The sequence below is a fragment of the Miscanthus floridulus genome, chromosome 18 (genome assembly GCF_019320115.1).
Source record: "Miscanthus floridulus cultivar M001 chromosome 18, ASM1932011v1, whole genome shotgun sequence".
In the NCBI taxonomy this organism is placed as follows: domain Eukaryota; kingdom Viridiplantae; phylum Streptophyta; class Magnoliopsida; order Poales; family Poaceae; genus Miscanthus; species Miscanthus floridulus.
The window spans coordinates 40659773-40674097 of NC_089597.1; the positions used below are offsets into that span (position 1 = coordinate 40659773).

At 48.9% G+C, this 14325-nt stretch overlaps 2 protein-coding genes and 1 pseudogene across 2 annotated transcripts; all 3 read right to left on the bottom strand.

The window, feature by feature from the left end:
* Positions 1–3302: 3302 nt before the first annotated feature.
* Positions 3303–4544, bottom strand: LOC136519638 (uncharacterized). The gene is made up of 3 exons (XM_066513024.1): positions 3939–4544; positions 3776–3861; positions 3303–3700 (listed from the first exon to the last, which is right to left on the bottom strand). The coding sequence occupies exons 1-3, from the start codon at positions 4033–4035 to the stop codon at positions 3317–3319; spliced, it is 567 nt and encodes a 188-aa protein (XP_066369121.1). The 5' UTR covers positions 4036–4544; the 3' UTR covers positions 3303–3316.
* A 6509-nt stretch (positions 4545–11053) lies between these two features.
* Positions 11054–12185, bottom strand: LOC136520363 (26.2 kDa heat shock protein, mitochondrial-like; annotated as a pseudogene).
* A 517-nt stretch (positions 12186–12702) lies between these two features.
* Positions 12703–13907, bottom strand: LOC136520470 (aquaporin PIP1-6-like). Its single transcript, XM_066514014.1, has 2 exons — positions 13016–13907; positions 12703–12893 (listed from the first exon to the last, which is right to left on the bottom strand). Exons 1-2 carry the CDS (start codon positions 13811–13813, stop codon positions 12792–12794), a joined length of 900 nt encoding a protein of 299 aa, XP_066370111.1. The 5' UTR covers positions 13814–13907; the 3' UTR covers positions 12703–12791.
* Positions 13908–14325: the final 418 nt, after the last annotated feature.

Consider the following 14325-nt stretch of genomic DNA (forward strand, 5'->3'; position numbering starts at 1 on the left):
ACTCTACGCTCTACTCATTACCTCACGGAAGCTTCGCCACTATTTCGAAAGCCACAAGATTACCGTGGTGACAGATTTTCCACTCGGAGACATCCTACACAATAAAGATGCCACGGGGCGCATATCCAAGTGGGCAGTTGAAATTGGAGCTCTTGACATCAATTTCACCCCACGGAAAGCAATCAAATCTCAAGCCCTCGCCGATTTCGTGGCCGAATGGACAGAGATTCAACAGCCTTTATCAGATACAATCCTTGACCACTGGAAGATGTACTTTGACGGATCACTCAAACTAGGCGGGGCCGGTGCAGGCGTTCTCCTCATTTCTCCAGAAGGAAAACAACTCAAGTACGTCCTTCAGATATTATGGCAAGCTACAAATAACGAAGCAGAATATGAAGCCCTCATCCACGGGCTACGAGTGGCGATTACCCTCGGAATAAAAAGATTACTCGTATACGGCGATTCAGCAGTGGTCATCAACCAAGTCAACAAAGATTGGGATTGCACCAAAGAAAACATGGGTGCTTATTGTGCTGAAATACGGAAACTTGAAAAACATTTCCAAGGATTAGAAATTTTACACGTCCTACGCGATTCCAACATTGCAGCAGATGTCCTTGCCAAGCTCGGATCAGACAGAGCAAAAGTTCCACCCGGCGTATTCATAGAAGAGCTATCAGTTCCCTCTATCAAACAACCCGGTGAAACAACACATGAAATTCAGGCTAAAGGCGTTCAGATCTTGATAATCAACACTTCATGGACCCAAGTTTTCATTGACTATATCAAAGAAAATAAACTGCCAGCAGATAAAGCAGAGGCCACACAAGTTGTTCGCAGAAGCAAAAACTACGTTCTAGTAGGGGATAAACTCTACAGAAGAGCAGCATCATCAGGAGTACTACTAAAATGTGTCTCATTTGAAGAAGGCAAAGAAATCCTAGATGAAATACACTCAGGTTGCTGTGGAAATCATGCCGCTTCAAGGACACTGGTTGGCAAAGCATTTCGCACCGGATTCTACTGGCCAACCGCTTTGAAAGACGCAGAAGAGCTTGTCAAAAAATGCAAAGGTTGCCAAATGTTTGCAAGACAAGCCCACGTACCAGCTCACAATCTTATCTGCATCCCACCCGCTTGGCCTTTTTCCTGCTGGGGGCTAGATCAAGTAGGACCCCTGAAAAAAGCAAAAGGCGGCTTCGAGTACATCTTCGTAGCAATCGACAAATTCACCAAGTGGATTGAATACAAACCACTCGCGAAGTACAGCGCAACCAAAGCAGTCGAGTTCATCCAAGACATTATGCACCGCTTCGGCATGCCCAATCGAATCATCACAGATCTAGGCTCCCCTTTCACAGCTACAGAATTCAAGGGCTGGGCACAAGACTGTGGTTTCAGTATAGACTATGCGTCTGTTGCACATCCAGAGGCCAACGGACAAGTAGAAAGGGCTAATGGACTCATACTAGCCGGATTAAAGCCAAGATTATACGAAGAACTAGTGGACTATGGGTCCAAATGGATTGAAGAATTACCGAAAGTAGTATGGGGACTACGAACTCAAATAAGCAGAGCAACAGGCTACTCACCTTTCTTCCTAGTTTACGGGTCAGAGGCCGTACTGCCCGCCGACTTGATCTGGACATCCCCAAAGATAGAGCAATACGATGAAGGAGAAGCGGAACACACAAGAAGATTAGAACTCGACAGCTCAGAAGAAATCAGAGTAAACGCTACCCTCCAATCAGCCAGATACCTACAAGGTTTAAGACGGCATTACAACAAGAGTACCCAACCTCGATCACTACAAGTCGGAGACTTAGTACTAAGAAGGATACAGAAGACTGACGGACGACATAAGCTACTCAGTCCATGGGAAGGTCCCTTCATTGTCACAAAAGTCACCGGACCAGGCACATACAAGTTAATAACCGAAGATGGAAAAGAAGTCAGCAATACATGGCACATCAGCCAGCTAAGAAGATTCTACGCGTAGAAACAACTCAAGAAAAAACAGATATGCAAGCCACAAGGGACCAACGTTCACAATCGACGAAAAGCAATACTCTTCAACAACATATGTAGTAGTTTATACTCATGATCAATAAAGATGGCATTCATCCACAGCATGTCTTGTCATGACCTTCAACGAGTTGTTTTCACGAAACAAAAAGCAAAATGGCTGAAAACATGCCTGAGCATCCCGGCCGAGAGCAAAATAGCTGAAAAAAACGCTTGAGCCCGCCGATGAGGGTAGCTAAAAGCTAACACCCGAAACAAAAAAGCAAAATGGCTGAAAACATGCCTGAGCATCCCGGCCGAGAGCAAAATAGCTGAAAAAACGCTTGAGCCCGCCGATGAGGGTAGCTAAAAGCTAACACCCGAAACAAAAAAGCAAAATGGCTGAAAACATGCCTGAGCATCCCGGCCGAGAGCAAAATAGCTGAAAAAACGCTTGAGCCCGCCGATGAGGGTAGCTAAAAGCTAACACCCGAAACAAAAAAGCAAAATGGCTGAAAACATGCCTGAGCATCCCGGCCGAGAGCAAAATAGCTGAAAAAACGCTTGAGCCCGCCGATGAGGGTAGCTAAAAGCTAACACCCGAAACAAAAAAGCAAAATGGCTGAAAACATGCCTGAGCATCCCGGCCGAGAGCAAAATAGCTGAAAAAACGCTTGAGCCCGCCGATGAGGGTAGCTAAAAGCTAACACCCGAAACAAAAAAGCAAAATGGCTGAAAACATGCCTGAGCATCCCGGCCGAGAGCAAAATAGCTGAAAAAACGCTTGAGCTCGCCGATGAGGGTAGCTAAAAGCTAACACCCGAAACAAAAAGCAAAATGGCTGAGTCGACCGAAATTTAACTTCAAAAGACCCTCCAGCACTTCGTTCCGAAAAGCAAGAGGCTCGGGGGCTACATCCAGATAGGAATACTTTTTCCTCAGAAAAGCACAAGCGCCACTCAAGAAAGCACTCGGATGCCGAAGTTTGTCAAGGCAACATTCTATACCGAGTCGTTTTACATAGCGCAGGCGAAAGGTTGTTAACGCAAAGATCTACATCTAACAAGTCATAGCACGGACAAAGCACTCGACGGATCACAAAGGAGGAAGAAAAGAAAAGTACTCGACAAATCGAGGGGTCTCGTCAGAATAACGCACAGAGTTGTTTTGCGGAGCAGAGACGGGAACAGGACAAAGTACTCAGCAAGTCAAGTAACTTCAACCGCACCCAGGCAAAGAATACATCAACAAAAATAAAGAATCTTCATTTAAAAAGGAGTGTAATATTACAAGGGGATGCTCAATCGAGTCAGGCGTTGTCATCAGAAAGGGAAATGTCAATATTTAGACTGTCTACAACCCTACTGGCTAGACCTTCGACCTCAGACTCCATCCTCTCAACGGCGTCAAGATATTCTTGGCTTTCAGCTTCTTCTGCTATCTTGGAGAGAGGCGCCTCTGGAGCAAGGACCCGGACCTGGGCCAGCACATTCTTGGTACATACTTGGGCACACCTCTTCGCGAACTCTTGGAAACGAGTCGGAATCCGGGGAATGAACTGCGCCCAAGATTGCCCGTCATCCGCTGGAGTCCGGAGGACATCGGCTACTGAACGAAAAGATTTCCACAAAACATTCCAATTCTCAGTAGCCGTCGCCAGCTTCCCGGACAAGCCTTCAATAGTTTTTTGGGCCTGCACAAGATCTCTGTCAGCTCCGCGCCTAATCAGCTTAGCAAGGGCGAGTTCTTCCTCAGCATGAGTAATTACCTCCTCAGCTCTATTATGACTAGAACGGACAAGGGCCCTCATTTCATCAATACTCTCCGAGAGCTTCTGCTTCTCAACTCGGAGAGCTAGACAGGACACCCAAGAACAAGTCAGCGGAAAAAGAAGTCAAAATACAAGAAGAAACAGGCAGAACCCGCGGCACCTTTGCATTCATTCTTCGCAGACTCCACCGCAGCATCTCTCTGTTTCTCCGTCTCCACTACCCGGGCGCGAAGGGCTTTCTCCTCCTTTTGGTGCATTTGACGCTCCGTCTCCAACTCAGCCCGGAGGAGGTCAAGATCGGCTTTCAGAGCGTCCACCTCCGAAGACAACTTCCTCTCATTTTCAGATGAGAAAAAGAAGCCAGAATGATCACGAGAGAAAGACTGAGCAAAAAGAGGCAAAGAGAAACAAGGCGTAAGGATAGAAGAAAAACAAGCATGCAAAAGAGGAGTGGCAGTAAAACCTACCTGGAGCTTTTCACCAAAAGAAGTCGCGAGGGTCGACAAGCTCCCCCAGGCTGCGGTCAGCTCCGATAACCGATGAGTGGCATCGAACTGTTGCACCACGTCACCGGAAAAGGAGGGGCCGCCGGAAGCAAGAGAAGGGGAAGGAGAGGCCGGCTGGGGCGAAGAAGGAACGACCAAAGCAACCTCCAGGGAAGCCGGAGCCAAACCCTCAGAAGGACCCGGCGCGACGGCCACAGTTACCTCCGGAGCGACCAAGTCCGCAACTCCGCCAGGTAGCTCTGAAGCCCCCGCGGCGACTTCATCAACAGAATGTTGTGAGTCTCGAGGCTTCAGAACTCGTTGGCACGGCGGGAGGCAGAGAAGAAGTCGATGAAGAAATTAGAGAAGACGAAACACTGAAAAGTGATAAAAGGAAGCACCAATAAAAACCAGAGGAAGGAAGATAAAAGCCAAAAAGATAAAGCTAGAATCTACTCACCCGACTACTTTTTTCTTCGCGAAGCCAAGAGAAAGCCTCGCAGGGGGAACCACGACGGCGAAGACGTCCCCGCCACCCGGCGACGGGAGCGGGACAGCCGACAACGGAGCCGCGGAAGAAGCCGGGGCTGGAGCCGTGGAAGAACTCCGCACCGGAGGAGCGGTACAGCTCGGGACAGAGGCAACCAAAGAACTCGACACCGGAGCTTCAGAAGAAGTCGGCGCGGGAGCCTCGGAAGAACTCACACCCGACCTCCGATTACTTCAAAAAGTTCAAGACTAAAATTCAAAACAAAGAGGAGAAATTCAATGCAACAAGAATATGAAAAACAACTCACCGCCGCATGATGAGGGGGACTTCATCATCCTCTTCTTCCTCAGCCAACGAAACCAGAGCACCTGCTGAAAAGGAGATGAAAAGTACTCGGTTCAAGAGAGAAACATGAAAATAAAAGAACAAAGAGTATTAAATGTGCTCACCTAAGAGCATGCTAGCAACAACTGGAGTACCTGAGGGAGTACTTGGTTTGCGAGGCTTCTTGGAGACAGGCAAGCCAGATGAAGACCCGTCCATTCGCCCCCTCTTCGGGACACTGCGAGGACCGCGAGGGACTAGACGAGGAACATATTCTTCATATACATCAACAAATCTGAAAGAAACCCCAGGAAGGGCTGTAAAGGTTTGAGACTTACTAATTGCAGAAGTACCAGCTAGACGATCCCCAGTCTCCGCCACGGCAGGGAGAACATCAAGGGGGATCGGATCGACAAAGTTCCGCCCAAGCTCCTGCGAAAAAAGATAAAACACCGAGACAAGGAAAAGCTAAGCAAGAACGGATGCAGCAAGAGTACATAAAGAACTCAAACAAAAAGATAGACAACTCACAGCTGGGGGCGGGTTGATGGCCGAGAACTCAGAGACGGCAGGAGGAATGACGCTCACTCCTTTCAGCATCTTCTGGAGGCGCTCGAGTACCTCCTCACCGGTCAGCTCAAGAGCTGGGACCATGCGTGAAGGATCCTCGGCCCCAGAATACTCAAAGCCGAGATGCTCCCGCTCTTTCAAAGGCTGAACCCGGCGACGAAGGAAGCTTGAAACAATACCAAAGCCGGTCAAACCCTGCTGTTTCAGCATGCTAATCCTATCAAGGAGTGGCTGGATCGCTTGAATCTCAGCAGGTGACTCAAGCTTCTTGTCCCATCGGTCATTCACCACAGGACCAGATCCAGAGTGAACGACAAGAGAAGGGATCAAATTGGCAGCGTAGAACCACTCGGCACGCCAATCTTTGACAGAATCAACCAGGTCATAATCAAAAAACTTAATTTTGAGACCCTGGCGAAACTGAATCCCGCAACCGCCGAGGGCGCTGGTTTCTTCACGGCGGGGTTGAGGTTTCAGACGAAAGAAAAAGCGAAAAAGAGATAGAGAAGGAGGGATCCCAAGGAAGGCTTCACAAAGGTGAACAAAAACAGAAAGATGGAGAACGGCATTGGGGGTTAGATGGTTCAGACTAACCCCGAAATAACCAAGAAACTGATGAAGGAAGGCGGAAGCAGGAAGACAAAGTCCAGCGCGGACAAAGGAAACAAAAAGGACAATCTCACCAGGACCCGGAGCCAGAACCCGATGCTCGCCTCGGAACTCTCCATTCAGCGATGACTTTGCTTTGGATCAAGCCGTCGCTAACGAGCTCGCGCAGCTGGTCTTCGCTTGTTGTTGGAGCCGGCCAAACCTTCTGAGCTGCCCTCATGGCCACAAACTCCTGGTTTTCAATCAAAGACAGGGATGACTCCTCATCCACGAAGGTCGCCTGAGACTTGCTTGCGGTTTTCTTCTTTCCCATGAACTGGCGGAAGCAAAAAAGGCACTAAGGAAGATGAAGCTAGAATGATGGTGCTCGGGTGATGGCGACAATGACGGCGGCGGATTTCTGAGAGCTAGGGTTTAAAGGCAAGAGCTGGGCGACAAGGGAAAGGAAGATAAAAGGTCTTTAAATAGATTTTTCAGTGATACAAACGGCCCACAAAGCCCGTTAAAACACAATGTGGGAACGCAACGGTCCATTTACCGACGCAGCTAAAACGACGGAGGGCACGAATCCTCACAACGGTACAAACCAACGGGCAGATTTCAGACTTATCCGTCCAACGCCACGGCAGGGTTATCAGATTGATACAAGAACAACCCGTCAAACCAAGAAGAAAGAAAGAAGAAAGAAAGGGCTACCTCACGAGGAACAAAAGAACCCGGTTATGTAAGAAAGAACTCGGTAGTCTCACGAACGACAGGGATCACAACAGAAAAGTCAAAGACAACTCAGAAGACAAGATTCGTTACATTACAAGCGACTTCAAAAATAGAAGATTACAAATCTTACAAGACCCAACGAACTCGGCACCACGAAAAGCAAAGTAGCAAAGAGGAACACGGACACGACTAGGCTCTGGAACGACTACGTGTCCCAAATTGCTACTCGGAAGGACAAACCGCCATCAGTTACACTGTTTTCTTCAAAGGACGGACGCAGTGCATCCAAGGCGGAAATCGACAGCATGGCAGGGCAACATGGAGCATAGAAGGCCGGCAGGCATCTGTCTACCCAAGACCGATGTGATGCTGGATATGGTGTTGATCTGCACCGGACGGTCTCAAGACAGGCGACGAGGATCAACCCAGAACTGCCGGATGAAGGAACGAAGCCCACATCACAAGACTTCCTCCAACTACCACCACGTACATCCTGGCACAATGCTGTCGCGGGATTAGCCTACCTCTAATCCCTATCACAAGACTTCCTCCAGCTACGACAAGACACACAGGAACTACAAAACATGCCCGGGGGCTGCTCTACTTCACAAACTACCATGTTCATGACCACCAAGGTTTCAACAGAATATCCAATGAATGAAAACAAGCACTCCGGGACAGTATTTATAGACCAAAGGATCGGCGCACATGGACTAGGAGTACCAACGAAATAAGCCTAACAAAGGACACAGTGAAAAGACAGGACTCAATAATAGATGACTCAGGCGAGAGGAAGCAGTACTCGAAGACGGGCATATTCGGAAGAATATACCAGCACAGTACAACCCGTGAACAAAAGGCATTTACACTCAACCACCACCATACAACTACATCTGGCAACAGCAGACCATCAAGAACGCAGGACCTCGCATCCGATTTCTTCCTGAACAAAACAACACGGATATACGCTCGGAGGCTCGACCAGCACCATAGCCTAATCAACACTAAGCTAGGGAACCCGGTTTTCATTTCAACTACTTCCGGAGGCTCGGAACCAAAGACAAAGGACCAAGAATACAAGAAACTCAAGACTACAACGACGACGATACATCAAGACTCTTCATCCGACTTCTTTTCTAAAGAGAAGAACTCGGAGAAAGCGCGGAGCTGCGGGATAAACCCAAAAGCACGAGGCTCGTACACTCAGTGAGTGCAATTTCACCAAAAAGGAACCCGGACATAAGCTCGGAGGCTGCACTGCCGCAAAACTACTCGGATGATGGTTTAATCCAAGACTAAAAGGCCGCTTCGGAAGGATGCCGCGAGACTACTCGGACGATGGTTTAATCCAAGTCTTGGGAACTACTTCAGAACACAAATTTTCAAACAACATAAAGGATCAAGACCCTCCAACTTTTTGTTCCAAATAGCAAGAGGCTCGGGGGCTACACTCAGTGAGTGCACTTTTTCTTCGAAAAAGCGCACGTCACCAAAAGACTTCCTCAACACAGACCATTTCAAGACATTACGACAAAAAGAACCCGGAACGAGCCATATTCGAGTTCTTTTTGATAAAACTTCAACGAACAATCGGAACAACTTCAAGACAAGATCCTCCAGCTCCTTGTTCCAAATAGCAAGAGGCTCGGGGGCTACAACCAGATGGATGTATTTTTTCTTCAGAAAAGCACTCACCACTCAAAGATCCTAAGAAGCGCTACAAGGTTTCACTCCAGAAAGCACTCGGATGACATCTTATTCCTACTCAACAAGACTTGAAGGGGCAGAGCGAGACTTTCAGAGCTCAACCATGAAGTGCTCGGGGGCTTGTCGATACGGGACCCACAGGATACCCCGCAAGGGAGAGAGAAGATCTAGTTCAACTAGGATTCTTCCCATGTAAATCTTAGTAGTAGAACTATCAAGTAATCCTACTAGGAAATCTCATTGTAAACCGACTAGGACTCTGGCCTCCTGACTATATAAAGGAGGGCAATGCTCCTGTCAAAGGGGAGGAACAGAGCAGATCATAATCAATCCAACGCAAAGGCTAAGGCCGACTGGACGTAAGGTTATTACTCGATCTACGATCGAGGGCCTGAACCAGGATAAATCGGCTGTCTCTTGCGTAAACCATCGAGTTCGGCATACGCCGAAGCCCGAACATACTGTCCCGGGTACCCCCGTGGCAGGCTATCGGTGGTAAAACATCGACAATGACTATAGAAGTGCTGAAGGGGCTTTGCGCATTACATTCAGACATATTGATAATTTCCCCAACAAAAGATGGTAAGCAACAGTGCCAGGTTTAAAAATTACAAACCATGATTTTTCTTTGGGAACATCACAGTATGCATCAATCAAGGTACATATTTTGTTCAGCTATAGTGAGAACCACAATACAGTCGACTTTGTAGAAGTGGAGGGCACAATTGCAAGTGGCAAGTTAAAAAAAAGTGGCTCTCAGTCATCAACTCTTCCCTGTTCGCATCTCTTATAATCCGTACTTTTTAGCTTGTTTTTTCAGTCGGAACAGTGTTTTTCTCTCACAACAAATCAGTCGGAACAGTGTTTCGGCTTTTTTTTTTCAGCGAAGCGAACGGGGCCTTAGATGTAGCTGCCAGAAAAAGCTTCTCTCGTTTCCCTTCAGAAGAGACATCATTTCATAAAGAATAACCTTTTTAATTGAAGTCCAGATAATGTGCAAACAAAATATTTTATATTTTAAGATGGCTGCTATTTATTTACAACTCAGGAGAAAATTTCAGCACTACTAGATGCTCTTTTCATACAATAGATAGATAACACATTGACCATCTTAAAACACATACAGTACAATAGAAAATTCAGTGGAAATTGCAGCCTCTTCAGATGCTTTGGTGGCACAGAGACTAAATACCAGCTCTTACAACTTCTTCACAGACAGCCAGATCATGGCAAACTACTACAATTCCTCTGATCTTTCCAATCCGCCTCATTGGAGCATCAAAAGCATGACTGCTACCTTCTTGCTACTCCCTCCGTCCAAAAAAGAATGTAATTATGAGAATCGTGCCGATCAAATTTGCTAAAGTTTGACTAAATTTATAGTGATTAGTATTAACATTTATGTCTCAACTAAGATTTATTATGAAAATATATTCCGTCATTAATCTATTGATACTTATTTTATATTGTAAATGTTAGTATTTTTTTAGAATTTTGGTCAAAGTTGAAACCGACTGACTTCTCGAGAAGCGATAATTGCATTTTTTTTTTAGACGGAGGGAGTTGCTACGCTGGATGCAGATTTTAAGGTTCACAAAATACCAAGGACAATGAACTGCACGGCTCACTCGTTAGCTCATCAGGCCTACAACTCTGATTCTGTATCCACTGTGTTCACTAGTCATGCTGCAATTCATAGGCAGCTTGATCAGTGCCCCTACCATACGGCACTTTCTTCCATTTCCTGGGAGACCTGTAAGATTCTACATGTAAGATGCTGATAAATCTATATGTCAGTTATCAAAAAAAAAAAAAAACAGCTTCATAGATCATGCGGAAATGCAACAACCGACAAGAGCACAAAGAAGAGACACCAGAAATACAAATACATCCCAATCATCACTAACTAGGTATTTCACTGCTAGGCCTTGTTTAGATGCCATCTAAATTCCAAGTTTTTTTACTCTCTCTCCATCACATTAATTTTTAGTCGCTTGCATGGAGTATTAAATGTAGGTAAAAAAAATAACTAATTGCACAGTTTAATTCGAAATCATGAGATGAATCTTTTGAGCCTAGTTGGTCTATAATTAGACAATATTTGTCAAATAAGACGAAAGTGCTACTATTTATCGAGTTGAAATTTTTTCACAATCTAAACGAGGCCCTAGTACTCATGTTCAGAAACGACATTATCAGTCGGCTGCTAGTACTCATGTTCAGAAACGAGATTATCAGTCATCACCGATCCAAGAAACTGTGGGGTTGCTTTGGAGCAAACGACGTCTCAGAAAGATCAACAGTTCGGATCTAGCCAACAATAAACGAAACTTCATAAAGACAAAAGATAGTATATAGAGTAATACACAAAGCATGAATAGATGTTGATCATTAACTGCAGATGCCATTACCATTTGAAGTTCATCACGAGATCATCGCCATACAGGAAACTAAACTTTGCAAGGCGAACAGAAAGGTAAACATGGCTGCCTCACATCAGGAAAGAGACACCACCACCACCAAAAAGCCCTCTCGTTCGCAGCCACTGCTGCTCTGCATCAGAAACGACTACTACTCCAGTAACTAAAACTACTACTAGTACGGCTAGCTCATCGCAACTACGATATGGACTGCAAACAGGAGACCTGGGGAGGACCCATCCGATCCCCATTCCCTACTCGATCTTGATCTCGAACACGTCCTTGCGCTCCTCGTCCTTGATCTTGGGCACGGTCACCATGAGCACGCCGTTCTTCATCTCCGCCTTGATCTGGTCCATCTTGAAAGCCTGGGAGGAGAGCCCGATGCGGTAGGTGTACCGTGCCGTGACATTGTCGTCGTCGCCCTCGGAGTCCTTGTCGCCCTCCCCCTTGATCACCAGGACGTTGTTCTCCGCCCGCATCTTGATGTGCTCCTTCCCCAGCCCCGGCATCGCCACCTTCAGCTGCACCGCGTCGCCAACCTCCTTGGAGACCCACCACCCGCGCGGGGAGAAAGCCGGTCATGGACGCCGACGCCGCGCCGCCGTCCTCCGCCAGCGCCAGCAGCAGGTCCCGCATCGCAGCCTCGGGGAACAGGTCCAGCACGCCTGCAGAAAACCCCAAATCATCAGTGCTCCCTCTCCCTCTTTCACTTCGCTAACCAGGTTCGAGGAAATAAGGGGAAGGGAAAACGGCCAACGCGAGGCGGTACGTACCTCCGGTGAAGAGCTTGGGGATGGAGAGGTCGCGCTCACGGGGGCGGTCGGCGTCGGCGGCGGCATCCTTGCCGGTGGAGTCCTTGACGCCGTCGGAGGAGGAGCGTGGCGGAGCGCCTCCGGTGCTGAAGACGTGGCGGGCCGAGGAGTCGGTCTTCCCGGAGGCGGACGGTGAGGCGATGATGTCCATGAGGAAGACTGGCTTCGGCGGGACCTCCACGGAAGCGACGGCGGAAGCCATGGATGGACCCCCTTTCTCTCTCTCTTCTCTGCGATCGGGTGTTTTGGTTTTGGATTCTAGCGGTGCGCTGCGAGAGAAATGCCTTGACAGCGACGGAAGTGTGTGGGGGTTTAAATGCTGGGGGCTTTCTTGGGCGAGGGGATGGCCGAGGGGACAGAAGGTTCCAGAAGGCGCATCCTGCGCCATCGACGGTTCCAGTTCCTCGGAGTCCTGCTTTGCGATTCGTGCGGTCTACCGGAACGGAGTAGCTGTGTTCGGTTCCGGTGGGTTTTGGACTTTGGTTCACCGAAATGGAGGGAACCAGTGAGCCGCTGAACCGTGGGGTTGGGACCTCCGTTATGAATTCTGATGCAAGGGATAGCATAGAATTGTGTCAAGTACTCCACGGCCCATCACAATTCACAAGTTCACAAGTGGTGAATGTTCATAGTAAATGGGCCTTGATATATTGTGGCCTTATTATTATTAGCATTGTTACCATTGGGACACAGCCATGCAGCTGATTTGTACATTGATGACAGATTCCATTCCATGGTTGCAAACACGTAAAAACGAAAATTAACCACACATTCGAGCAAGTTCGGTTACACACACATCATACATTCGGAGTGATGATCCATTGAGCGGCCGATGTAGCAGCAGAATCCGTGTATGCCGGCAAGCAACAAGGTACACTAGTAGTGAGCGCTGGACTTGAAGGGGATGGCCCTGATGACGACCTGGTGGTACACCGCCGCAAGCGCCGCTCCGGTGAACGGGCCCACCCAGAAGATCCACTGTCACCATGCAATCCAATGCAAGCATTGCAATTGCAATCGTCGTCAGAAGATAATAATTTTGATTAGTCTATATAGGCACCATCAGTATGTGTATGTCTACGGTAGCTGTGCAAACTTACGTGGCCGTGCCACCCGTGCGGGCTGTCGTAGATGATGGCGGCGCCGAGGCTCCTGGCGGGGTTGATCCCGGTGCCGGTGATCGGGATGGTGGCGAGGTGCACCAGGAAGACGGCGAAGCCGATGGGCAGCGGGGCCAGCACGGGGACGTGGGAGTCCCTCGCGCTGCGCTTGGCGTCGGTGGCGGAGAAGACGGTGTACACGAGCACGAACGTGCCGACGATCTCGGCGCCGAGGCCGTCGCCCTTGGTGTACCCGGGGCCGACGGCGTTGGCGCCGCCGCCCGCGGACTCGTACAGCGCGCGCCCGACCAACGCCTTCACGACGCCGGCGCCGCAGACGGCGCCCAGGCACTGCATCACCACGTAGTAGACGGCCCGCGTCAGCGACAGCTTCCTGGCCAGGAGGAGCCCGAAGGTGACGGCCGGGTTGATGTGGCCCCCCGAGACGCCCGCGGTGCAGTAGACGAGCGCGAAGATCATGCCGCCGAACGCCCACGCGATGCCCTGGATGCCCACGGTGCCGCACTTGGAGGGGGACGACTTGCTCACGCCCATCACCGTCAGCACCGTCACGTAGAGGAAGAGGAACGTGGCCACGAACTCGGCGATGCCGGCGCGGTAGAAGGACCACGACGAGAGCTCCGACGCCTCGAACAGCGGCGCCGGCGGAGGCTCGCTGTAGTCGCGGCCCAGGTCGTCCGCCGCCGTGCCGATGGGCTGCCGCTCGGGGAAACGGTCCACGCCCACGCGCACGTCCTCCTCCGCCTGCAACCTGTCCTGCAGCTTGCCTCCTGCCATGAATAACTCGCTGAGCTACGAACTCGATCGATCGATGGTGGAGACGTGGCAGATGTCAAGTGCGAGCTGCTAGGCTAGAGCTAGAGTGACTGAGAGAGTACGTAGTGCTGTTGCCTGTTGGATGAAGCGACGTGTCAACGAGCCATGTGTGTTCTTATAGGCTGCAGCGACAGTGAGACACAGCATTAGTACTAGGACCCATGTCGAGTCATGCGTGCAGCAAATGGACAAACTGATTTGGGATTAATCAATGGTTGATGGCTGAGAATGTCATGGCGGGCAAGTAGTACAATTAGTATCGAGTAATTCAGACGCGCGCAAGAACAAGGAGACAGAATGGGCGGCAGCCGCTGCGGCATCCCTGGCCACACGCATAGTTGTACAAGCTTTGACTGCAAAAACCTTTTTTGAAGGATAATTCCTCAACAGTAATTTACTTAATACCTATTACATTGTATTAATATAATTTTATGAATAAATAAATAACTAAAACAAGTTATGCACCGTGTGAG

Coding starts and splice junctions, on each gene's coding strand:
- LOC136519638 (XM_066513024.1), bottom strand. CDS start 4,035: ATGCACCAAAAGGAGGAGAAAGCCCTTCGCGCCCGGGTAGTGGAGACG. Junction 3,862..3,938: donor TGCGAAGAATGAATGCAAAG/GTGCCGCGGGTT, acceptor TGTCCTGTCTAG/CTCTCCGAGTTGAGAAGCAG. Junction 3,701..3,775: donor GTCATAATAGAGCTGAGGAG/GTAATTACTCAT, acceptor GATCTTGTGCAG/GCCCAAAAAACTATTGAAGG.
- LOC136520470 (XM_066514014.1), bottom strand. CDS start 13,813: ATGGCAGGAGGCAAGCTGCAGGACAGGTTGCAGGCGGAGGAGGACGTG. Junction 12,894..13,015: donor CGCACGGGTGGCACGGCCAC/GTAAGTTTGCAC, acceptor GCATGGTGACAG/TGGATCTTCTGGGTGGGCCC.